The 25,244-nt window shown below is 40.9% G+C and overlaps 1 protein-coding gene and 1 long non-coding RNA gene across 4 annotated transcripts in view; one reads left to right on the top strand and one right to left on the bottom strand.

The window, feature by feature from the left end:
• The window catches only part of ccdc88b (coiled-coil domain containing 88B), a 41,349-nt gene extending 16,876 nt beyond the window's left edge, over nucleotides 1-24,473 (top strand). The window contains exons 12-28 of the mRNA XM_046406054.1: nucleotides 387-543; nucleotides 750-865; nucleotides 2,521-2,589; nucleotides 3,859-4,554; nucleotides 5,383-5,562; nucleotides 7,368-7,708; nucleotides 7,927-8,086; nucleotides 8,514-8,912; nucleotides 11,862-12,023; nucleotides 12,334-12,611; nucleotides 12,812-12,955; nucleotides 14,364-14,550; nucleotides 15,877-16,022; nucleotides 19,864-19,971; nucleotides 21,710-21,861; nucleotides 23,550-23,882; nucleotides 24,152-24,473. Coding sequence (XP_046262010.1) covers nucleotides 387-543; nucleotides 750-865; nucleotides 2,521-2,589; nucleotides 3,859-4,554; nucleotides 5,383-5,562; nucleotides 7,368-7,708; nucleotides 7,927-8,086; nucleotides 8,514-8,912; nucleotides 11,862-12,023; nucleotides 12,334-12,611; nucleotides 12,812-12,955; nucleotides 14,364-14,550; nucleotides 15,877-16,022; nucleotides 19,864-19,971; nucleotides 21,710-21,861; nucleotides 23,550-23,882; nucleotides 24,152-24,189 — 3,666 coding nt within the window. The 3' untranslated portion in view covers nucleotides 24,190-24,473. The remainder of the gene's footprint in view (nucleotides 1-386; nucleotides 544-749; nucleotides 866-2,520; nucleotides 2,590-3,858; nucleotides 4,555-5,382; nucleotides 5,563-7,367; nucleotides 7,709-7,926; nucleotides 8,087-8,513; nucleotides 8,913-11,861; nucleotides 12,024-12,333; nucleotides 12,612-12,811; nucleotides 12,956-14,363; nucleotides 14,551-15,876; nucleotides 16,023-19,863; nucleotides 19,972-21,709; nucleotides 21,862-23,549; nucleotides 23,883-24,151) is intronic.
• On the bottom strand, nucleotides 5,412-11,494 carry LOC124068119. 3 transcript variants are annotated; one of them, XR_006844885.1, is made up of 3 exons: nucleotides 11,107-11,487; nucleotides 7,388-7,544; nucleotides 5,412-5,548 (listed from the first exon to the last, which is right to left on the bottom strand). It is a non-coding gene; the product is annotated as an uncharacterized LOC124068119 (long non-coding RNA). The 3 variants fall into 3 exon arrangements; XR_006844884.1 differs by lacking the exon at nucleotides 5,412-5,548 and adding an exon at nucleotides 5,561-7,013 and having other exon boundaries at nucleotides 7,337-7,698; nucleotides 11,107-11,494; XR_006844883.1 differs by lacking the exon at nucleotides 5,412-5,548 and adding an exon at nucleotides 5,561-7,013 and having other exon boundaries at nucleotides 7,337-7,544; nucleotides 11,107-11,490.
• Nucleotides 24,474-25,244: the final 771 nt, after the last annotated feature.

Genomic DNA, 25,244 nt, shown 5'->3' with positions numbered 1-25,244 from the left:
TGGAAGACCGGGCTTTGGTCATAACCAAAGAATTCATGCAATAGTTATTAAGCAAATAAAGATCTTCTGTGCTGCCAGGTTGAAGGTGTGTGTGAAGTTTCGACATTTTAGATTTTGTAGCCTCTTTGTATTTTGTCAGAATCTGTTTTTTTGCCTGCGGGCGACAATACATACAGCAAGTTTGATTCTGTTTTTTTAAAATTTATTTTTAAAAAATGATTTCTTGAAGCTGTCAGTGAAGTCTCTCAAGTCTCTCAATGAAGACAGCATGTTTCTTACTGGAAATTACCCACTGAAATCATTCATGTCATTTTGGTATATATTTATGCCAAGAACTACACTTATTACCTATTATTTTGCATGTGTGTGTGTGTGTGTGTGTGTAGGAACGGGACACAGAGAGGCAGCGAGTTGATGAGCTCCTGGAGATGAACATGAGCCTTGAGGTTGAACTGAGGCACAGCGACAGTATTCGTGCTCCGGTTCACCAACGCTTCCTCCAGTCAGAACTGGACTCCGACGAGGAGCTGAGCAAACTGATTGGTCAGAGCACCTGCCTCTCTGCACCTTGTCATTTAAGACATTTTAATTAACTGATAAGAGAAAATATCTGGAGGCAATATTGGCCCACGTGTTATCAATCAACAATAACCAAGTGAATCTTTTTCTCTTTTTCTTTTTTTCGGGCCTGTCCTCTTTTGTTGTATCTTTACTGTTTTATTCTTTACTTCTACCTGTCTGTGTCACAGATCAGAAGCCGCTGAGCGTTGAAGTCGGTGAGGCTTCGACGCTGAGGCTGCTTGGAGCGGAGCAGGAAAACGCAGAGCTGAAGAGACGACTGGAGGAGCTCCAGGCGCAGCAGGAGGTCAGGGTTCAGGTCTTCAGGGGTTATGACTCACAGAAAAATATCTGCAACAGTTCAGTTCTTCATGGTTAGAAGTTGAAGCAGGTCATGGATAACAGCAGATACTTGTCCTTATCTGGACTGTATAAGCACATGTCCGACTCTATGATATGTAAAATAGCCAGTGTAGTTTCAATATCTTCCCAGTATGTTTTGTAATTCCTATGATCATCATGTGTTGGCAGGAAGAACCATTTCAGTTAAATATTTTGAATGAGAGTACAAGTAGACCTACCTTTCTAGTTACCTGGCCTCACTAGAATCAAACATGAAGGTCCTCATTATATGGGCTTACAGTGTGAAGATACATACCAAACAGGAAAAGCAGGAAGCACCAGTTTGAAGTTTAGCGTCCATCTCCAACTCATGAAATTCATTCAACAGAAAGCAGTTTAAGATGTGAGGTGGGCTTACTTTTTTAAACTAATATCTTGAAGTTCTTTTCAAAGCAACCGATTCTCTCAAATACTCTCTCCTCCAGTTCTTCTCTTGAACCTGATATTACATTGAGATTTAGGAAGGAATCACTGACTGTATATAATGTTCGTATATAAAAGGCTACTCTCCCAAACGTTCCACAGAAGTGTCGCTCTGGCTTCTTCTTTGACAGCTCACTTAAGTATCGGGGTCCTTCAGGGCTCCATTTTTGGCTGCCATATGTTTTCTGTATACGTGCTGCCTATTGGCCAGGTTATTCAAAATCACGATTTGGTCGACTTTCTTTATGTCAATGACACTCAGTTATACATGCCATTAAAATCCACTGATTCCAGCAGCTTAATTAATCCGTCAGCTTCCCTCTCTGATGCTAAATCCAGGATGCCCCAACATTTCTTTAAAATTTGATGGTGATAGGTTTGAGGTCGTTCTGTTCGGTCTCCCACATCCCGCATCTCATCAGCTATGTTGGTGCTAATCTTGGCGATCTGTCAAATCACATTTAGGGATAATATTTGATGCTAAACCCTGTTTTGATCGCCAAATGCTGCTCAGAGTTGTGTCTTTCAGCTCATTATAATTCCTAAAATTAGGTCATTTTTATTGGTTGCTTGATCCAGAAAAAAAAAAGTTGTTAATGCTTTTTTCTATTCCTGTCTTGGTTATTGCAATGTACTTTGCTCGGGCAACAGCCAAGGCTTCCTCCGCTGTCTCATATTGGTACAAAGCGCTGCTGCTTGACTCATTAGCAGGAGGAAGAGACATAATCGCATATCCCTTGTGCATGCCTTCCTGCACTGGCTCCTTGTTGTATTTCAAATTGATTTTAAAAATTCATTGTTCACTTTTAAGGCCTTGAATGGCCCTGCCCCTGAATTCATCTTGTCTTTATTGACCTGGTGTGTCCCCTGTTATTTCTTCTCTAAATCTTTCTCTTGTGAAAGATTTTGGAAATATTTGGCTTGTTTTTGTTTCTTTTTTTATCTTATACTTTTTTTGTTCCTATTTATATGATTTTATTGTTTTAACTTCCTGTGTACCCACATGCTTTGGTCTTTTTGTTATTTCATCTGTTGTGTATTGTTGTATCTTAGTTTTGTAACTTCTAACTTTGTAAATTTGAAGAGTGTCATATGAATAAAGTTTAAAATTACTATTATTATCTCCTTTCACTGCAGGCCGATTCCCCAGAGGCAAAGGATGAGTTGGCTTGCCTGCAGATGGAGCACCAGAACACTCTCAGAGAGGTGAGAGGGAAATAATGGCTGCTATAGCTATACCTTAATTTAGTAGACATAAATGGAAGGCGGGCGCAGTGTTGAGTGACAGTAGGATCCCTGCTATTTCTTAAGCACACTTAAGCAACAATATGCAGATAGTTACTGGGTCACATTATGTCTGATGTGAAGACTTGACATTTATTTAACATGTACTGCCAAAGGGGTGGGATTCAGAGTCAGGTATGTGCCAAAGTTATACATACCTACACACACACACACACACACAAACACACAAAAAATACAATTACAGCAGCTACTACGACAAATCAAAAATGTAAAACACAATGAAAATGGCGAATCTCCATGTGCTGTTATTCGCTTATCTTATTTTCTGTAATCATTTACTCAATAAAAAATGAATTGGTGATAAAGATTTGCTGCTTTTCACTGACTCAGATCATCTTAGGCTGAACCTGTGTGCATGTTTGCTTTGACAAAATAAGCGAGCTTTGATAAGCTTATGATTTAAACAGTAAGAGTTTGGCCTAGATCTGCTCTTACTTGTTGAGTAAGATTATTTGTCCTACATAAATAAGTTTAATTGAACTGAATTCATACATGTGTAATATACTACATAATTGATATATTTAATGATTGCTGCCATATTAACCTTAACGTAGAGTGTGATATAAGACCAACCCAGAGCCTGATGTTTGAACTACCAGTATTACAGTATTACTATATTTCCCATAAGAAGACAATATTGTGATTGGATATGACTGCATGCACAGCTGAATGTCACAATGCAGCAGATAAACTTTTTTTTTTCATCTAAAACAGTTACAGACGTCTGCAGCAGCTTCATCAGCCATATTTAACCAACCATGATAGTCCAGTGGTACAGTTGTTAAAATGTACAGATGCTGTATAAATTATATGTATATTTTAACAGTGCATTACAGTATGTTCTCGAAAATTTTGCAGTTACTTTTGATGGTCTTCCATGCTTTTCAGGCTGCCTTTGAAGGCTATTTTATTTCATAACAAACCAAAAATCATTTAAATCGATATCTAACTTCACTGTTGGTATTTTTCCTTCTTTGTTAATTTTTTTCATTGTTTCTTACTTCCCTGTATTGAATCATTCATTTGATGAATGCATTTTGAGTAGAAACAGTGCTTTCAGTCTTCTTACTCACAATGCATTGCAAGTTCAAATACAAAAAAAACAGCAAAAATTCAAGAGAATCCCGACGTTAAAATGCTTTGAAATTGCTCTCCCATTATACTTTTCAGTTTCAAAACTTGAAGAATGAAAATGCCACTTTGAAGCAGCGCCTGGAACAGCTGGTGACCAAACTGCAACACTTGGAAGACAAGGAGGAAAAGTTGAAGAAGCCAGACACAGAAGAGGAGGAGGAGAAAGTGAAGAGAGGAGTCCAGGGCTGCAATTCTTACAGGGAAGAAGGGGAAGGACGAGTGAGGCTGATGGCGGAGAGTGAGAGGAGATCAGAGATCATTGGGACCCACAGGGAAGCAGGAGTTGGGGAAGAGATTCTCCAAGGGGGGAAACGAGAACCACCCAACGAGGAGGTCGAGTCCAAAAGGAGAGGAGAGGCAGAGGGAGGGCAGAAAGACAGAGAGAAACAGGAGAAAGAAAGAGGAATAAAACAACAACATACTGCAGTAACGACAAGCTCGGAGATCCAAACGCATCCAAAAAGCGCGGATGATCGTACTGTGACCCCAGCTACAGACCAGGCTGAATATTCTCTTTCTGCTCCTGATGTGGAGCTTCTGGCAAAGCAGCTCCAGGAGGCCCAGGAGGAGGCTGACAGACAGGCGACGGTGGCCCAGGACCTGCACTCTAAGCTGGGAGAACAGAGCAAGAAAACCTGGGAGGCTGAACAGAGGCTGGTGGTCTTAGAGGCTGAGCTCCAGCATCTGAAGAAAGCTGCAGAGAGTCTGGGAGATGCCCGCAGGCAGATAGAGGTATGTATATATATATGTAAAATACACCAGTCTCATAGCAGTCTCACCTTAAATGCTGACTGACAGGCAATGTTTAGTTAGTTAGTGTCAGCTGTTATCCTCTGTAACATCACATCACAGTAGATACCATGTCATCTGCATTTTCCAGCACTTCTGTTGACAGAGTGTCAGCAGAAATGCTGACATTTTGACATTTGACGCCGCCCCGGGCACTGATATCATTCCCCTTCAGACTAATTGAACTCCATGCTTGCCTATAAACGCATCTCAAATGTTTGCATCTCGAGCTGACATGCTGTGCACTGAGAAAAGATTCTTTAGGTTATCCTCGCAAATTATTGAAATTAATTTAGTTATTCTTTACACGTACATATCGATCCTTCCAGGTACTTTTTAGTCACAAACTTTGTGACCCGTAAAATAAAATCTTACCCATTGCTGGGGATGTTTATTTCTTCACTGACAGGTGAAGTGACTAAAATTAATCATACGTTGATTAGGTGGAGGCCCTACCTGATCTGTCAGGGGAAGGGACACATGAACTGTGGGGTTTTTTGTGGTCAGCTGGCATCAGAATTTCTGATCTTTTGGGTCCTGTGCATTAAGGGTGGGGTCTCCCAATCTGCAAAGTTTAGGTGGGTGGTGTGTGTCAAAGGGCACCTACATGATTGCCAGAACCCAAGGGTTTACCACAGCGCATTGCATTGTAAACATTAATTTTATTCACTTTTGTCTGATTTGGGTGTGTGTGTGTGCGCATGTGTATACTGTATTTATATTTATGTAAGTAGATATATAGAGCTCAGTATGCTACCGTTGTTCTCTCAGGCTCTTCACTCGGGGGCTCTGATTATGGAGGAGGAGCTGTGCCGCCTGCGGAGCCAGGCCGAGCTTCACAGGATGCAGACGACGGTCATCGCCACCCTGGAGGGAGAGCGGGCTGCACTGGAGAGAGACAGGGACACGCTACGCAGCACCATGGATGCCATGAGAACTGCCCAGCGCAAGGTTGATGAGTACACATGCACATGCACACACACACAATCCACAAGCACAATGCAGCTGTGATACCAAATGTCCATGACCACGGCAGATGTCATTTTATTTGAGGGAAGACAGACGAGGGGCAGAGAGAAAGAAATCTACAAATTAAATGAAAGAGAGTCTTTATGATGTAACGTAATTCCTCAGTAGCTGATCTGATTATTCTGTAATCTCTGTAAATAATCATTTAATACTTTACATCAGATAGGGACTCCGTTTGCCAAATAAATATCTTTTGTCTTGCATTTAGAACTGAAATGTAACTCTATCTTTGTGTGAAGAAACTGTTCAGCATTAGGTGGATTAGACAGCGTGAAGTGAAACAAACGGATGATTCAAGCTGCTGTATGAGAGCAAAACAGCATGTTTTTATACACTCAGTGTTGAGTTTGTTTTGACCTGCGATATTCAAAATGTTGACAAGTAACTCATCTACGCTGACAGCAGGGATCATGAGATTCAACACAACATATTTCAGGCCTGTACCAAGATGAAAATCACCTTTTTTTTCAAACACTTTATTGCAACATGTGGATGTCTCTGAGATTTTCTGGAAAAAAAATCTGATGCAGAATTCTGTGTTTAATGTGCTATTTGCAGTAAAGTTGCAAGACATCAGAGAAATTGCAAGATAAGGAGAAGAGAAGTGCAAAGTCAGCACTAAAGAAATACCATAAAAGGGATTCATGAATACCTCCCATTCAGAGAGTCATACATAATCCTCCTTCTAATGTTATAATACTCTACTGTATTACCTGCACCGCTTCTCTCCAAGAGAAGACCCTGTTTATATTGTGGATGTTGTACATGAACATCCATTTATTCAAACAATACTGTGCGTATTTTAAATACACTGAGGACTGGCTGAGAAAAAAAAACAACTTTTTTTTCAGCTGTGTACATATGTTCTGCCAGCTAGACATATGATATTGGGTCCTGTACATCAACTTGTTTTAGAGTGTTAATACACATGTAGTATGTCAGAGCAAGAGAAACAAAACCTGGTCTTTATGGCACTTAAATCAATATATAGACATAGACTTCTTTGAAAAACAGTGATGTATTTCTTTAGTGTCAAAACAATGAAACCATCCACTCTGTAAACATCACAGCAGAGGTAGTTCTGTGCTGTCTTTTCATTTGTGAATAAGATAACTTTTTTAATGTTTCACTATTTATTTCATAAAATACAATAGCTTCCAGTTACGTCTGAGGTAGAATTTGTATTCTGAGCGCCACAGCAAGAAGCAAAGGCTCAGAATGAATGGAAATCATAACATTGTGTGTTTAATGAAACATGAAGTGCACTTAATTCAGCTGTAGGGGTGAATAAAACCCAAATAGGAAACTACAACACATCCACATCCTCTTCTCCCCTTTGTTTCCTAGTTGTTGTGTGGGTTCAGTGAACTGTTCTGTATTGAAACATAACCAAAACATTTTGTTGATTTGGTCTTTTCATTTGGTTAGTTCTCCCAGAAATTCTTTAATATGTCTCAAAAAATTGGTAGAATTTTCTGTCAGAGGGAAATGTCACATTTTGCAATGAATACTTACGCACATAACTATTATACATACACTGAAGTTATATATTTAGGGCAGGATTTTAACTTGTATTAGGGTGTTTTTATACTGCAGTGTTACTTTTACTTGAGTAAAGGATCTAAATAGTTCCTCTCCCACTGCACACAAAATGTCCACCACACACAGACATCTCTGTAAAAACTCAGCTGGGTACCTTTAATCATCCATCTTGTCTCTTTTGACAGGGTGACCAGTTAGAGCTCACCATTCAGACCCTCAGGACGGAGCTTGAACGCCAAGGTCGGAGTTTGGAGACTTCTCGTCGTCGGGAGGAGGAGCTGGAGGCAGAACTCCGCGAAGCCAGCTTGGAGGTCGACTCTGTGGCCCGGGCGCGAGACCAGGCGCTGCTGGAGGCCTCGAGGCTGGAGCAGGAGAAGGAAGTGTGTCAGTTGGAGTTGGATGGCCAGCGGAAGGAGGCTAGGCAGAGAGAGAGGGAGGTGGCCAGACTCAGGCAGCAGCTGGAGAGCACGACCCTGGCCCTGGAGCTCAGCAACCAGAGAGCTCGTGCTCTGGATGCTGAACACAGGTACACACACACACACACACACACACACACACACATGTTCACACAGTTAACCTTAATCATGAGCTGAGGTATGCAATTAACCTAACAAGGCATCAGAGACAGCTACTTGGCCACACCATGCATTTATCTATAATGTCAAGCCTGTCTTTATTCAACCTGTGTCTGTTCTGTGTTGCTGCTGTGTGTGTGTGTGTGTGTTTGTGTGTGTGTGTGTGCAGAAATGTGTGTCAGCAGCTGTCTCAATCCAAGGAGCTCTGCACTCAGCTGCAGGACCTGGAGAAAGAACTCAGCAGTCAATTAACCAGCATGGAGGAGGGTAAACAGCAGCTGCAGGAGCAGTACGCAGACACTCAGGCCAAGATTAGCACACTGTCCCAGGTGTGTGAGTGTGTGTGTGTGGGTGTGTGTGACGTGGTAGCTTAGTCATTCACAGTAATCACTGCTGCAGGGATGTAAAGGAGGGTAGACTCATTCCTAACAGCAGAAAATATTTTGATAAACTGAGCTTTTATGACATAAATTCAGAGTAAATATGGTCAATTCTATGATGTTTCTGTCTGTACTTTATCTTCATACAGTGTATTCTCACTGGTAAAGTGATGCAACTCTGTATACTCAAAGAATGCAGCTTGATGGATTTTTCAGTGTGGTGTTGGTAGACAGTATTGTCCCACACTAGGATTCTAGACCAGCAAGCTCTCTGAGTAAAATGAAATCAGTTTGTACTTTGAGCATCACAGACTCCATTATTTTCCACAGAATATAACCTTTGAACGATGCATTGCCCTCATCTCTCTCTTATCAGGACCTATCCAATGAGCAGGCACGTTCTCACAAATTGTCCGCTGAAGTCCAGCGTCTGAGCCAGAAACTGAACAAAGCAGAGGCCGACCTAAAGATGACAACCGATTCTCTCAACCAATCGCAGGAGAGAATAGAGTCACTGTCCCAGTGCCTTAAGAAAAGTGAATCTCTCCTCCAGCTGGAAAAGAGAAGAGGAAGTGCAGAGGTGGACTCTATGTCTAATTCAAATTCAGACTCCTCAAACAAAACACTCGTTTGTCAGACACACACCCAGGAGACATCACATCTGGCTCAATCTCCCGATGCTGTCAAAGGTCGTGACCTTTCTGTGACCCATGATTATAACACAGGAGAGACGGAGAGGCAGCTGAGTGAGAAGCTGATAGAGCTGGAAAAAGAGGTGTGTATCTGGATCTGAATATATTTCTGGCAATAATGTATGTGTGTGAGCCTTTGAATCTCATTTACAGCACGTCTGTGTAGTTCAGTGCAATTTCAGTGTGATGGAGATGATCTATATTATGTTGAAATTCTTGCTCTAGGGATGGTCCACGACTATCAACACACAGAAGGCTGCCACTTCCCTGAGAGCAGCACTTTATTTCCAGAAATACTGCTTTATCTCCGCTCATCAGTTTTTATAATGTCACCTCGGCCACTGTTAATCTTCCTTATCTCTTCTGCGGCTCTCGTGCTGTAGCTCTCGCTCTTTCTTTCTCTCTCAAACACGCACACACACACATACAGAAACACACACAGACTGTTAACATCAGGCCGTAAAGGCACTGCCAAGGTCGGGAATTTCATTCGATGCATTGCTCAGAAATACTACAGTCGCACTGTCGGGACTTGAAGCTATAGACAGGATGGATGAAGCAAAGCATTAACGCTTTTAGGGTTCAGTTCCTGGTCCCACCCATGCTTAGGTGTTGGTACATTTGTTGATGCATCACAAAGTATTCAAAGAAGATCCTTTACTCAAGTAGCAGTACAACAATGTAAAAAATAGTTACAAGTATTACAGTAGTATTATAAGAGCAAGTATTACAAGTAAAAGTAGTATCTTTTTTTTTTTTAATGTACTTTGTTTTTTTGTGATTATTTGTTGGATGATTTAGTCATATAAAACAGTTAAATAAATAAAACTTAAAAAAGATCAATAATAATAATAAAAAAAATTAATAAAAGCACTACATTTCTGGAAGAGTTAACAAGCCAAAACTGGAACCTCTAATTTGACCTTTAACGGTGTGGCATATTTTATAAGCTCCTCATTCCTCGTGTTTTTTTTAGTATAAAATAATTTGTATTTTTTAATTTTTAATTCAATTCATTTTTATATAGCGCCAAATAAACAACAGAAGTTGCAGATAGCTCAAAATTATAACCAGACTGGACCGCAGTGGAGGAAGTATTCACACCTTTAAGTAACTAATATTACACTGTTAAAAAGCTAGATGTGTTAAAAGTACTCAATGCAGAAAAAATGTAAATGTATTAAAAATAAATGAAAATTATTGAAATAATTCAAAAGTAAAGCACCAAATCATCAAATTTGAGAAGCTGAAAACATGAAAAATCACTTAAATGTTAAGAATAGTTTTTTCTCTTAGTTGATTAAATCATCCATCTGTATTGACTTTGTAACAAAACCTAATATTTTCTATTCTCTTTGAGTGTTTTGTATGCAAAATTAAATCAAATTTGAAAAGTAACTAGTAACTAAACCTGCCAGGTTGTAGTGGAGTAAACAGTACAGCATTTCCCTCTGAAATGTATTGGAGCAGAAGGAGAAAGTGACACAAAGAGTATCTGAAATTTGTACTTAAATCTAGGACTTGATCAGATATACCCTATTACAATCTACCACTGGTACAGTAGTAAATGTACATAGTTACTTTTCTCTGCAGACCCTGGCAGGGAGAATGGTAAAGTGAAAAACCAGGAAATGTAAAAGTGAAAAAAATAGGAATCCCTGGGTGGGAGTATGATTCATTCAGGCGCTGGTAGGAAATGGGATAGAATTTAAGATTAAAAACAGAGATTCCTCACACCAAGACTGAACTCCAGACCCTCGAGATGACTCACACATGAAGTACGCTGTCGCTGTGTCCGTCCTTGCAAAAATGCTCAAATAAATTCAGGCTCGTTTTAAGATTTTATGCCTTCAGCAATTTTGCAAAATAGAAAATTGAATTTTAATTTCTAATCAATGCATCACAATACCCAGTCAGAGAAAAATGCATTCATTAATTAAAATCAGAGCAGATTGGACAATTAACATTCACAGATACTTGGATTATACGTAGATGCTTGTGCAAAGGTTCAACTCACTGAAATCTGGCAATTAATAACGGATTTGGAGTAGTAATATATATACATTCTCAAACTTGATGTTGTCTTTATGTTTTCACACACACAGAATTCGTACCCCAGTGTAGTGCACTCTCTCTCTCTCTCTCTCTCTCTCTCTCTCTCTCTCTCTCTCTCTCACACACACACACACACACACACACACTGAGGCACAAATAGAGTTCAAGAGTTTATTCTAACCAAAAGGTCTTAGTGTCAGATGAAGTGTGGTTTCCACCCACCGTCCAGAGCAGAGGAGATAGGCTGGGAGCTCATCAGGGAAGTGATCTGAAGATCTTTCATGGGCCCAGAGCTTGCAGATGGCAGGGTCAGGACTGGGACCTGGCAGGGCTGGAGCTCAGAGCGGTCAGGGAGAGCAGAGAAGGTGACGCTGATCCTCAGCACACAGAGACCAGAGAAGTTAGCAAGAGATTCAAAATCACAGAACAAACAACAACAAGAGGCCTGAGTCAAGATACTAGGTGGGGTACTGAACAATCTGACGGAGAGTGGATGATTGAGTTGCTCTTCATCTAATGCAGTCTTGGGGTGGCGTTGATTGAAGTAATGAGATTCAGCTGTGCAGATGAGCTGGTGGGGACGTGACCAAAAAACCACGTCCCGCTGCGGACACACACACACACAGAACAAATAGGAAGAAATGAAAACACAAGGCAGGGGAACACAGGAGATGGTAAAAAAGGAAACCCAGAGGGGAAACAACCCAAAACCCTAACAGCTGTACATTTCTGCCAGCTCAGTTACAAACAGACACGACTCTGATCTCTGCATTTACACACTGACACAATACATACGGTACATCATATAAAGCTGCTGCCTCACTGAGAGCGCTGTGAAGGGTCAGCTGTAGAAGGCATCAAAGCGTAGACAGTATGGATATTTTGATCATCGTGTGACCCTAAAGGTAACACAGCCTCTGATGCCGCTGCTACTGAACATGGCTGTGGACTCTCATTATGAAATTCCTCTCCCTCAGAAAGCGATGGCGGTTGCAGCACGGGAAGCTTTGCTGTTGAGGCTGTCCCAGTCACAGGAGGCGTGTGAGCACCTAAAGGAGCAGCTGGAGTCTCTGCGTCGGCACTCCCTCAGCCTGCAGGAGTCCTGCACCAGCCTACAGACGCTCAACACCCAGCTGCAGGTGACCAAACACACAGATGGAAGGCATGATTATGCCTGACTTTAACCATTTGGTCCATCTTAATCAAAGCAAATGAACATGTTTTGATCTTTGGATCCTTGCTATGAATTTGGACAATTTTCAAGGACTTTTCAGCCTGATTTAATGTAGGGAGACACCATAATTTTAGCCAGGCTTGTGAGTGACATGGCTCTGTGAGTGTCAGTTGGTAAAAAGTAATAAACCCATAGTAGAACTTCAAGGGTTTAGGTTTGTTGGCTTTCCCTAAAATGTAGGCACTTACATGAGCTCTCTGTGTTATCACACACAGGTGGAGCAAGCATCTCTGAGCTCCCAGCATGGAGCAGTGCTGGCACGCTGCAGTGAGAGCGAGGCCCGGTGTGCAGCACTGGAGGCCGAGTCCAAGGTGTGGGCACGGGAGCGGGAGGAGTCAGTGGCCAGGATGGAGGCTCTGAGGCGGGATCACGAGCGGATGACAGCTCTGCAGCAGCGGCAGGAGGTGGAGCTCGAGGAGCTGCTGGACAAACACTCTCAGCTGAGGAGCAACAACCGCGGCCTGGAGGCCCAGCACAGGGAGCTGGAGGGCAGGTGACTGCATTAAATGAGACTCCTTTATAATCTGAGAAACATAAAATCCTAACTGTGGAGAACTGTGGAGGTTTTTTCCACACAATACACAAAAACAACAGACAACCTACTTCCATTAAAAAGTCTCTTTCTGTCACATATAATAAGTAAGTTTTTCTTTTTGTGTGTGCTGGGATGAATGCTGTGTTTGCACTCTTAAGGTACAAAGAGCTCCTGGACAGTAAAGCCCAGCTGGAGGAGAGAGAGCGGGAAATGAAGATGGAGAAAGAGGAGATGGAGGCAGAGGCTCAGAGGAGAGTGGAGAGAAAGCGAGAGCTGGAGAGGCTGAAAGAAGACAATGAGAGGTAACAAATAAGCTCCCAGTCACCACATTCATGAGATCTGATCACCCCTTCACTCCTCTGCCTTCGCTGCATGCATGTTGCATAATGCAGCAGCAGAATTAATGTTTCTACATGAAGCACAGAGAGCAACACAAGGACTGATTTGGATTCAGATGTAATATAGGAATGCACCGAATGCATATTTTATTCCTTTTCGCCAAAAATAGAGAAATATAAGGCACAAGAAATTAAAAAATATGCAAAAACGCAGGTTTGTTGAATATTTTGCAAGCTCAATTCGAAAAAGATCAAAATTATCTTTAAAAGATCTGAGGTTGAAAACAGTTCTGCGTGCTTACATTTCATCTTGGAGGTAGTGAGTATATAACGATGATCATCATCCTAAAATACCGTAAGTAGTTAATCAACCAGGAGATCAGCATGTTGATGCAAATGCAGTCTCAAATGATGGGTTGCCAAGCTGGAGATAAGATGACCTGCTTTGCTGGTTGTCATGACACACAACAGAATATACTTTATTAAGATATGAAGTAAGCATGTCCGTGCATTTAAAAATTACCCTTAGACCTGTTTAGTAAAATACTATTTTAACTGAAACAGGAACCTCAAAATTAAAGTCAGTCTCAAAACATTAACCTGAAATTTGAATTTTGAGAAAGGATTGAACTTACAATCAAGATTTGTTTATATTGACAATGTAACAAATGACATTTTCATCCGAATCTGCAGCTCCCTTCGGTTTTGTGGTGCTTTATAGTGAGTGTCAGATCATTGCTGAGCTCTCCAGCAGCAACTTTACAGTGCTGGTTGCTCTCACTGCTCTCATAGTGTTGTTTTAAGTAGAAAAGCTCAGAAAAGTCATACAGTGACTTTTCTGAGCTTAAACGAATAGATTAATGGGGAACATAATGGTTAGTTACAGCTCTAAGCAATATATATGGATAAAAGCTGATTTGTTTCAATGGAACCATGCTGGAAAATAGTTTAGTTTTAATTTTCAGAAAAATAAATAAAAAAAAAAAGATTCCCAAATAATTTGCATCCACATTGGGAGCATAAAACGTGTGATGGTTAATACTGACTATTACCAACTGTTCCCTACAGTGATCATTATGAGTTTAATCTCATCTCATTACACTTCTCATTACAAAATGAAACAAAGTTGATTGCTTACCTTGATACTGCTTACATTTTGAGTGACCCCATTATGTCTCAGCCATTTTGTTTGAGATGATGTCAGATTTTTGCTATAAGTGCTTAACTGGCTTTGTGGGGACTCATCATGCTGTGTAATAACAAAATAATGAGCTTCACTTGGAGGGCACCTACCAAACAATGATACACAGCTTTTAACAGGACAAGCAACAGTGACAGCGATGAGTAAAGCCCATGCGTGACGGTTTTCTAGGCTGCAGGCCCAGCAGAAGGAGTGGTTGGCGTTGCAGGCGGAGCTGCTGGCTCAGGGCTCGGTGCTGAGGGGAGAACTGAGCGCCTCCCAACTGGAACGGACGCGACTGGAGGGGGAACTCAGCACTCTGAGGGAAACCAACCAGAGCCTGGATCTCAGCAACGCCCGCCTCACCAGCCAGTACCAGGTATTAACCATACACACACACAGAAATGCATCTACACACCTGCAGATACACACAGATGTTTTGTACTCAAGCTGCCAGGTGACCACTGACATGCAAAAAAGGGATTTAGTGCTTCACAGTGGAGACACTTGGATACATTACCCTCTTGAAATAAAAAACAAATTTATTTAAAGCAGTATTGGGCAGTTTAACAAATTTTATTAGGACTTTATTACATTGGTTTTAGGGAGTTTTTACATAGTTGTGGTCAGGGAGTAACAACTGTCATATCATCAAAGAAGTGTGGGGAGTGGCAGTGAGTCTCATTTCCTTACTTGATTTAATTTAAGCTTGACATATAAATGATATACTGGTTCAATTAACTAATAAGGATTCCAGGTATATTTGCCTTGAGAAAATCTTTAAGCTTTGGTGTAATGTTAATGTCAAACAAGTGCTGAATATTCTCCCTTAACTCAAAACACAGCTGAAAATGTTCAAGGGTCAGCATTCACATGTGCCACGCTGGATGTCTTATTCAAAATGCTGTATTCAGTCACATGCCCAAGCCTTTCGTTATACTGTTTTGCAGAGGGAAATGAGGAGGTGGAGAGGTGGCAGCTCTTTGATCAGAAGTTCAATTTGGAGCCTGTGTGGTCTCGCAGTTAAACTGTTGCAATGGCTGTGCTGTGTGATGGGGCTAGATTAGACTAACTATGGCTAAGGAGGTGAAAATAACTGAAACTAATTCATAAATATGACTTTGGGAGAGATTTTAGAAAGAGTTTGTGATGTGAAGGTATTCTTGGATGCTTGCTAACATACAGACATCTATTGAGGTGTAGAAAACGGTTCAGAGATTTGACATTTACTGTTTTTTCCCACTGCTTAGTACAGTAGTTGTGCTCCATTCACTTGGAGATGGGGTTTTGTGTGTCAGCCTTGGCACCAGCTCTGCCTTAAACAGCGTCTTTATGAAGCTGTCAGTACTCAGTTTCTGTTCAAATGGTGTCTTACAGAAGCTGAATTAATTCTTTTGTAAGTTATGTGGCTGTCAGTTCTGCAGAGCTGTGACCTCACCCAGGCATGCTTATACTTTGAAAATATTTTTTTCCTAGTCGAAGGGTTTTTTTTTGGGGGGGGGGGGGGTTCTAAGGTTCAGAGATTCAGAGATTTGGAGATCTAACGATAGAGAACGTTGTATGCTGTACAGATTGTAAATTTGTGATAGTGGGCAATTTAAATTTGACTTGGTTATACAGACTCATTAGGCTATGAGGTATGCACTCCTACATATTGTGACATTTATTTTGACATTTACAATTGGTCTACAATTTATGTGTCTAGCTGTTGACTCAGCTGAAGGGGAACATGGAGGAGGAGAACCGACAGTTAGTGGAGCAGAACCAGAGTCTGCTGAAGGAAAACCACACCTTGCTAGAGCAGAGCCTGGAGCACCGTGACCAGCACTACTCACAGCAGAGGGAGTACCAGTGAGTACTCACTCACACACATACACGTAGATACAATCCAGATCATTTTTTGGTGGGGATTACTGACAAGGAAACAGAACCAGATTGCAGAGGAAATCAGGTTTCCTTACAACAAAGTATCTTCACATCACAAAAAAGAAAACTTGATTGATCAGACCAGGCCACTTTCGTCCATTGCTCCATGGTCCATGCTCATGTGCCCATTGTTGGCCCTTTTGGTCATGGACGTTGCTCAGCATGAGCACCCTGATTGTTCTGCAGCTACGCAGCCCCATACGCAACAGACTGTGACGCACTGTGTGTTCTGACACATTTCTTTCTGAACCAGCATTAACTTTTTCAGCAATTAGAGCTACAGTATCTCTTCTATTGGATTGGACCACATGCACCCGCCTTCACTCCCCATGTGCATCAGTGAGCCTAGGCCGCCCACAATGCACTGGTTCGCGGGTATTCCTTCCTTTGCCTAATTTTGGTGGATCCTAACCACTGCAGACACTGCATCAAGAGCTGCAGTTCTGGAGATGCTCTGACCCTGTCGTCTAACCATCACAATTTGGACCTTGTCAAAGTCGCTCAAATCCTTATGCTCATCCATTTTTTTCTGCTTCCAACACATCAACTTCAATGACAAAATACTCACCTGCTGCCTAATATATTCCACCCACTGCCAGGTGCCATTGTAACGAGATAATCAGAGTAATTCACTTCACCTGTCAGTGGTCTTAATGTCATGGCTGATCAGTGTATATTTGGCATGAAGTCACTTCAGTGACTCTTAGGAACAAACAGACTACGGCTATGTTTAATGTTTAAATGTGAGATTGACATACAATGGAAAAAACAATACTTTAACTGCTTTTTAAAGCTAGCTAAGAAGAATTTGGGGGTGTCATTTAGAGAGGTTAAGAAAAGGTTAAAGGTACCCTGTGTTGTATTTGACCATCAGTGGTACGTTAGAAGAATGCTTCAGTGAGGGATTTAGTATGAACCTGATACTTGCTGAGGAGGGTAGATAGAGAAAAAGCACACGATATCAGTGTGTATATTCCTGTCCATGATTTCACAGTTTTCCACTGATGCACAGCAACTGGCGCTAATGCGTCAAGCAACGCAGCAACATGCAGGATAACTCGAGAAGAAGACAGCAAACTTGTAAACTGCTGGTGAAAGTTAATTATCAAGAGTGACACAATGAGCAAGGCTAATATCAAGCATTTTTTATGTAGGCATGACTAAATTAAGATGCTTTTGAATGACATTGTGGATGATCTTAAAAGTCACTGTTAAGTTTATTATGACAGCCTGAGTCTGTATCAAACCTGACTTGGAACAGGACTATCATTCACATTCACGCTATCAACTCCTACTGCTACCCAATGCAAAAACATAAATTTTATTGAAACACATCACTGGAACAGAGGGCTGTTATTACACATTAATTAGTGTTCAGGTAATGGCAGCAGCAGGACTCTTAAAACGACTTCTGAGTACAAACAAAACATTTTGTGTTTGTTTAAAAGGCTTTAACCTCACCGGATTCCAGATTTACATCTGAATTATCTGACGAGATATTACCTTCCAGTCTAAAGTTCACAATCAAAGGTGCATTTTTAGAGCAATTTAAAATGTTAATTTTTGCAGTTTAGGCTATTTTAACAGGAAACGTAGTTCTCTGTCCTGAACCAAGGAAACTGTGGTGTTACTCAACAGAAATGACCATGTAATCCAAACTAACACCAGCATACGAGCGCAAACATCAGAAGTGGAAGTGGGGCGGTTATTATTAACTCATAGCCTGTGGTTTCTTTTGCTTAGCAAAACATTAGAAAACGAGGTGGAGGCACACTGTGTCTGATTGAAGCTCATATTCAGTTTTTTACTAGTGTTCCTCGGTGGAATAAAAAGCAATCACAGGTTCATCATGAAAAGGACAGTGAAAACAGGATGACCTAACAGTCCAGTGAATGGTGCACGTATTAACTCATGTGATGCAGTGTGTACTTGTGTCCAGAAATGCAACAAATATCAAACGTCCAGTCTAAATCAAATCAAACAAGTGCAGTTGTATAGTACAGCTTTAGGGTAACCTTCCTTATAAACATGACACTTTGTTGAGAACCAGCAGATTTAAAGACTGAGTACACTTCACAGACATCTGGTCCTCCTTCCTCTCAGCAGTCTCAGCCAGCGTCATTTCTTTATTTTCCCTGAAGAGGTGTTTGGTAAAGTATATATAAGACCTTTGAGAATAGAGAATGGAAAAGACAGTTCAGACTGTTTGATTTACAAAATCACTTTTGTTGTGAGGGATCAAAAGATGATCAAAAGATCCAGAAGTTTTGCCCTTCCAAACTAATCCTGTCCGGAATGTTGTGAGCGAACATGTGAGGAAACTTCATAAGCTTTCATAAAATGAATCACAGTGGCCTTCAAAAGTGCTTCATCAAACATTAAACGTGTTTAATGAATATGATGATCCGCTGCAAGATAGATGGTTTGTAGCTGATACACACACTGAAGGAGGAGGATTTTGACAAGGTGATACGGAACAGACACACAAATAACCTGGGCCAGTGGCCACATTATTAAACTGGAAAATATCCAATATGTTAGATTAGATAATGAAAAATATGAAAAACAAGATGATGAGTATAAAGTCACGTAAGTATCTCTGTGAGTCTGTACGCAGACACAGTGGTGCTCTGAGTGAAATGTTAAATGTCAGCACGCCAACATTCGAATGTTGATCAAGTATAATGTCCGCCATGTCACGATAAGAGAAACTTTGTTGATCACACAGTGGGGAAAAGAAACAAAACCACCATCTTAGTTTAGCTTGTTAGGTAACAACAGACTAATTAGCTCTTAGCACAAAGTACAGCATTTTTTTTTAACTGGGGGGGGGTCCAACATCAGTGTCTGACCTCACAAATGCTCTACTGGATGAATGAACAGAAATTCACACAGAAACTCTCCAAAATAATGTGGAAAGCCTTCCCAGCACAGTGGAAGCTGTTAGAACTGCAAAGCTGTTTAAGTATTTAGAATGCGATGTCATGAAAGCCCCTGCTGGTGTAATGGTCAGCTGTCCCATTACCTTTGTCTACATAGTGTATATGTGTTATCCTCCATAAATCAGTGTAGTGCCACACCATCACTCTGAAAGCAGAGACTGCTTTGTTAGTGTTCCCCACAGTATTTCTAATTTAATAGGATTCTATTGAATAGTTGCCGAAATGTTTTTCAGGTCCAAAGTGATGGACTGACCTAAGATCTGTCCAGCTGACATTGCCATCCCCACAGCCAAGGCACCGGCACGGATAAAAACGTATACAGGCCTTGTTATTGACTGTTGCTTGTCTGTGATAACATTTCCTGATCTTTTTGGCTCACAGCTGCATGTCAGTAATCAACGGTCAGCTCATACTGTCACCGACCTTCTGTTCAGTTTTTTTATGTACTGCAGGTTTGCTGAATATGGAGGCTGTTTCTCAAAACTGTCCTGCTTTATGTCTGTCCACACCGCTCATCAAACCCTGAACCCTCTGCTCCTCAGCAACACATGAACAATAACATCCGCATGCAGCCTCTTTTCTGATCTACTGCTTTGGAAAAAAGAGTCCAGTTCAAACAGCAGAACAGGCTCTTTTTCTTTGTGGTTGATAGGCACGGGCTGTTTGATATGGTACCAGTCACGTTATATACACACCAGAATAATCTCATCTCATTCTGATAAAGAATGCATGAAATGAAATCATTCAGACCCTCCTACTCATTTTTCCCCCCTTCATCCTCTTCTCAGCTGCTTTGTTCTGATGCTTCATATGCTTTCCTTCAGGGAGAAGCTGAGCGAGCTCCGTCGGGAAAAGCAGAAGTTGGTGGAGAAGATCATGGATCAGTATAGAGTCCTCGAGCCCAGCATGCAACCTCCAGCCAGCAAGGCCAAGTATATTAATATATATGTACCTACAGTATACACTGAGCTGCCAGTTGATTAGTAATGTAGGAAAAGTGTAGCACATTTCATACGCAGACTATTCAAAGTGCTCAACACAAAGAAGACCAAATACAGCAAATGACATTAAAACATAAACTGATTAAAAAATTTAAAAGTCGTAAAAATGTAATGAAAATTCAGGGAGAAGTTGCAGCAAAATGCTTCAACTTCAATCAAACATGGTGGAATACAACAATTTTACACCTGCAGTTTAAGTCAAAGTTGGCCAAGTATGGTCCTGCATATCAGTTTTCATGTGAAAGAGGGGTTGAATCAACTGTGCGCTTTTGAAATTTCTTGCATTATATGAAAAGATGCGTGTAATGTTTTTGCCCACTCCATTAGGTACGGACAAAATATTCAAAACCCCACTTTAACCTCACTCTCAGAGTCAGCATGTCTCACATGGTGCAAACAAAAACTAAAGTGCACAAACATAGCAATTATTGCTTTCTGCTGTTGTGTGTAATGATGAACCAGTCAGTGTGTGTATGTGTGTGTGTGTGTGTGTGTGTGTGTGTAGCACATTGGGCAGCCAAGTGTCTCTTTTTTGAATCATAAAATACAGGTTGGTAATTTGAATACTTACAATGGAATTTCAACTACTCTGATGACAGTTGGTGAGTGTGAGAAACTGAGGCGGCTTTAAAAAATACAAGTGACCTTCAGTATACCATTTTATTTTTCTTTCCCCTCTTCATTACACGTTAGGAACAAGTATCGACCCAGGGAGGATGCAGTCCACTCGAGAATTTCGACCTAGAGAGACACATTTTGGATTTGATTAGCTTAATACGATGCCAAACTATGATTTAATGTTAAAAGTGTTCTTTTCTTTTCCAGACAGTTTGTGAGGCACAGAATACATTATTTTGGGCTTTGTCTTCTAACGGACTCTCTCAGGCTGTAATATGGGTCAGTCAGTCCTTGTTAAGTATGACCTCAAACTGTTTTAATTGTGTGTCTACTTGTACACAGAATTATTTCTGTAAGATGTTGAGGTTTTATAGCAGAATTTGAAATTACAGTGCAATAAAAGGTTGTGTTTTCTATTGTCCCTACGTCCCTGGTGTCCTCGTGTGTGTATCATGACCAAAGCTGGGAGGATGTTATGGCACTATGAAAGGAGGATGCTGCCATGAAGCAGAAAAAGAAAATAAAATGATAAACTGAGGTCATAGTATTTAGATTTTTTTTGTTTTCGTGTTTGAAATGCAGCTGTCCCAGTGCAAGACTTGTTGTCGCTTAAGCAGAGCGCCCTCAGAGGAAGTGTACCTGTCTTGTATTGAGCAGCTGCCAGACATTTTGTACCATAAATTAAATTTGTATGATTAGTATTGTGTGCCAATTGTTCAAGTGTCACAAAAGTGCATTTTCTCCCTAGTGTTACAAATTAAAATGTTAATGAGATTTTAATTATAACATTTCCAAATTGATTTTCTTGATGTTGTGTTACAGAGTGCTTTCTTTGGCATGATAAATGACAGCTGGCACCATAAGGAACAGTTTGTTCTCACTTTGAATTTTCATGTCAGGAAAGGAGCACAACGCATTTGTGTGAACAAGATGCAGCCGTCGTGACACTTGGCAACCTCATTGTGTTTTCTAGAAAACAGGGCACACGCACACACAATTCTCTCGGCTCATCCTTCTTTGTAAATGGTCCCTGTCCTCTCTGTCCTCGTAGGAAGTCTAACTGGATTGCAGACAGGATGAAGAAGCTAATCAAACCCCGGTCGGGAGGAAGAGAGGGACGAGCCCTCTTCATCGCTGCGGGCAGCGTGGAAAACCTGGCCGACAGCACTGAATTTACATCAGATACACACACACCTCAAACTGGTGAGACCACACACACACACACACACACACACACACACATGCACATGCACGCACACTAGCCAACTGGTTTTCACAAAGATATGCTCACATTGTCACCTCATCAAGCGAAGCTACAGGCATGCATACAAATCATCTCATGACTACCAAGTGTGGTCAGCATTGATAGCACTCTCTTCTCCTTAGATCTCGCCCTGCAGAGTCCCTAGACTTTCTGGCTTTGGCTTTCTCTGCTAACCACATGTTGAAAGGAAAAGATTCGCAAAGCTTCATTCTCTTTTTATGCACCTTGACTGTTGAAATAATTGACTGGTTGAGATAGAGGGGAAAAAAAAGCTTTCTGCAGACATTTTCAAAGCCAGTAGTTAAGCCCCAACCTGCATTCTTGTGATATTTTTCTTTCTCTTTTTGACCCACTGTTGTCCCCATTTAATTTAATTTTTCCTCGCATTGTGTTTTCTATTATCCCATCTAAATCCCAGCTTTCCTAAACTGCGTCTCACGACCAGAACTCGTCCTGCTTCTCAACATGAGGACTGGTGGTGTTTATTGAGCCTGAATATATACTACTACTACTACTACTACTACTACTATAATACTAGAGAGAAACTCCATTTCTCAACTACACACCCAGCGAAAGAAGGAGAAAATCTCTGCAATTTTTAATCCAACACTTTAAAGAAGAAGCAAATACTGTGTATAACAGTGGGATTAAATTAGATGATTGGTGTTTTTTGTCTTGTAATAGAGAGATTGTTTGAATCAGCTACGACATTTGCCACAAATTCCACTCCTTCTTATCTTCTGTGTTTGAGGTGACATTTCCCACAACACTGATGTTTAAACCATAAACTAACCTGCTTTATTGCAGGGTAACGTGCCTTAGCCACAAAACAGCACTTTCAGAATTGTAATTTTTCAGTCTTATGATTATGATTAAATTTCTCATTTGTCCTGCACATTGTTTGCAATGACTTCATTGAAAATTCACGCGTTAAACTCACTCAGCCTGTAGCGTGAGGATAAAAGATGTTGCTGTTTCATTTGGTGAATTTAATGTCTTAAATGTTGTTTTTTCAATTATACTGGCGCTGATAATGTTCAGTACTTATTCATTCTCCTGTGCACCTGTTGAGCAGGTGTGCATTAGACAATATTCATCTTGAATGCCACAAAGGCAAAGTGAAATTAAATTTTAATTGAACTGACTACATGTTTTTAGGTAAATTGTAAAGCATGTATATTTAATTGTTTAGATACTGCCTATAATTGCTAAACATGGGTGTTAAAACAAAGAGTTAAGCACTTCCTTTTCTTACAGAACAAAGCCTTTCACAGTGCATCTCATCCGCATATTCTCATCATCACAGATTGTTAGCTGGCAGGGCTGCCTGGCCATCAGGAGCAATTTTCGGGGTTCTGTTGCTCGTCACATTTCCTTAATTTATTTCTGCACATGACTTAGTCAGAATTCCTGAAGCTGCATTTGCACTGGAAAAATCGGATTTTATGTACAGTACCTCCCTGGTTTGTGTTGTACAGCAATTCAAAATAATCTGTGGTTTTGTATCGCTGATCTCAGAATGAATGAGCCAACAATTTACTGATGTCAAAATGTTACATTACCACCATGGCCTTTTGTTAAACACAGGATTTAAGTAATGATAAACTTGAGATAATTACCGTTTCAGACCCCCGCAGTGCTCCAGTCTCCCCCTCTCCCTTGAGAAAGGCAGAGCCGGACATCTCGGTTCCTGGGACTCCAGCCATGCGCTCTGGCTCTGGGGGCCGTCGTAAGCTGGGATCCCGTCATGGCTGGGGCCTTGGGCTGGCCAGAGGGGGCTCGGGGGTCTCCCAATCATTCAGTCCAGGTGATCACAAAACGCAGCCCCGCCTGCGGTTGCGCTCCAGCCAAAACGCCTCCACTGTCCTCTGGGAGGGTGAGAGAGGCGAAGCAAGCGCACCCAAGGAAGCAGACACACCACTGACCAGTCAGGAGAGTGTTGAGGAAGAGGAAGGCAGAGGTGAGGAGGAGTAACTGAAATTAAGATTTTTTTTTTTTTAAAGAAATAAGACAGATGGTGCATCTGTAGTTGCAAGCATGCTGTTTGCAGAGAATTGTGAGGTCTATGGGGTAACAACTTGAATGTCAGGCTGAATAGAAATTGGACTGTAAAGTAAAACCGTACTCAGAGAGTGGTTGTAACATCTACAATTACTCAAAATACAGATAATATTCTTTTTAATGAGACATGCATGTGCCTAATGGACTGTGATCTTCTCTGCCTCCCAGACAATCACCACTCCAGTGAAGACACAGCAACTGCCTGAGAGACAACCAAAGACAACTCTCAGTTATGTGCTCCTGGCAATCCGTTTCGATGCTTTTATGTCTAACTATTTTGTATATGAACTCCTTCCAGTATTTTGAATACACAAATGAATAATTTCTTCTGTCAATAATTTCCAGTGGTGCTTATTTGTAAAAGGAATGAACTGTCAATCTAATGTGGAGAACCCAAAACTGACCAAACGTCAGTTAGACAGTCAAAAGTTATACAACACCACAAATCTACTGATGAATTATATTAAACTATTTGTCTTTTGTAAACTCATTTATCCTTAAACTCCAGTTGTTGGTTTTTTTTATTTTTTTGAGAAAGCAGATTGATGTTTGTTGTACTGTTTGTACATTCGCATTAACACAAGCTGCTATTCATTTCATATTTTTTACCTAAAGTCAACATTAGCCACACTTTAACCTTAATAGAACAAGTAGCCTAATTTTAATCCAAATCATGTTGTTTCCCAAACCAGGTCATTTTTGTAGCCTTAACCCAACCACATCTTGACCAGGGGCAGGCTATATTGCATAAGAATATGCTTAGTCCCATGTTGTATTAACATACTTGTTAGGACTACGAGGAGGACTGTGGGGCTAGCCAGCTGAACCGAAAACATTGTAAGCTAAACACATTTCAGCCTAATAAGCTAAAGTTGGCTAGCCAAAGCTAACTTTAGTCATAAAACACATGAGCAGCCAGTCATGTTAATCACTCATGCCATAATCTGAATACTGTTGTAGATTCACAGGATGAAGTCTTATAACAGTAGTTAAGCACTGAAGTCAACACGCTATCGCCTATCAAGTTAGCTGGGTGACGCTATGGGAAAGTTCACAAATATGATGCTGCTATTGGCATGACATTATCTTCAAGTGCATGTCTTGCCTTCATGAAGGAGTCAGTGATCAGAATTAAAGAAAAAAAACATATAATATTCACTAATATTTTCAGCTGTATTTGACTTTGACAGTATTACTAGCTCATACTTTTTGTCAGTTTCAGGGCTCCATACTGTCAGCAGAGACCTACAAAGCAGCTCTG

The sequence above is a fragment of the Scatophagus argus genome, chromosome 12 (genome assembly GCF_020382885.2).
Source record: "Scatophagus argus isolate fScaArg1 chromosome 12, fScaArg1.pri, whole genome shotgun sequence".
NCBI lineage: Eukaryota > Metazoa > Chordata > Actinopteri > Scatophagidae > Scatophagus > Scatophagus argus.
Note: the sequence above shows the minus strand (reverse complement) of the source record. Positions and strands in the feature narration are given on the sequence as shown.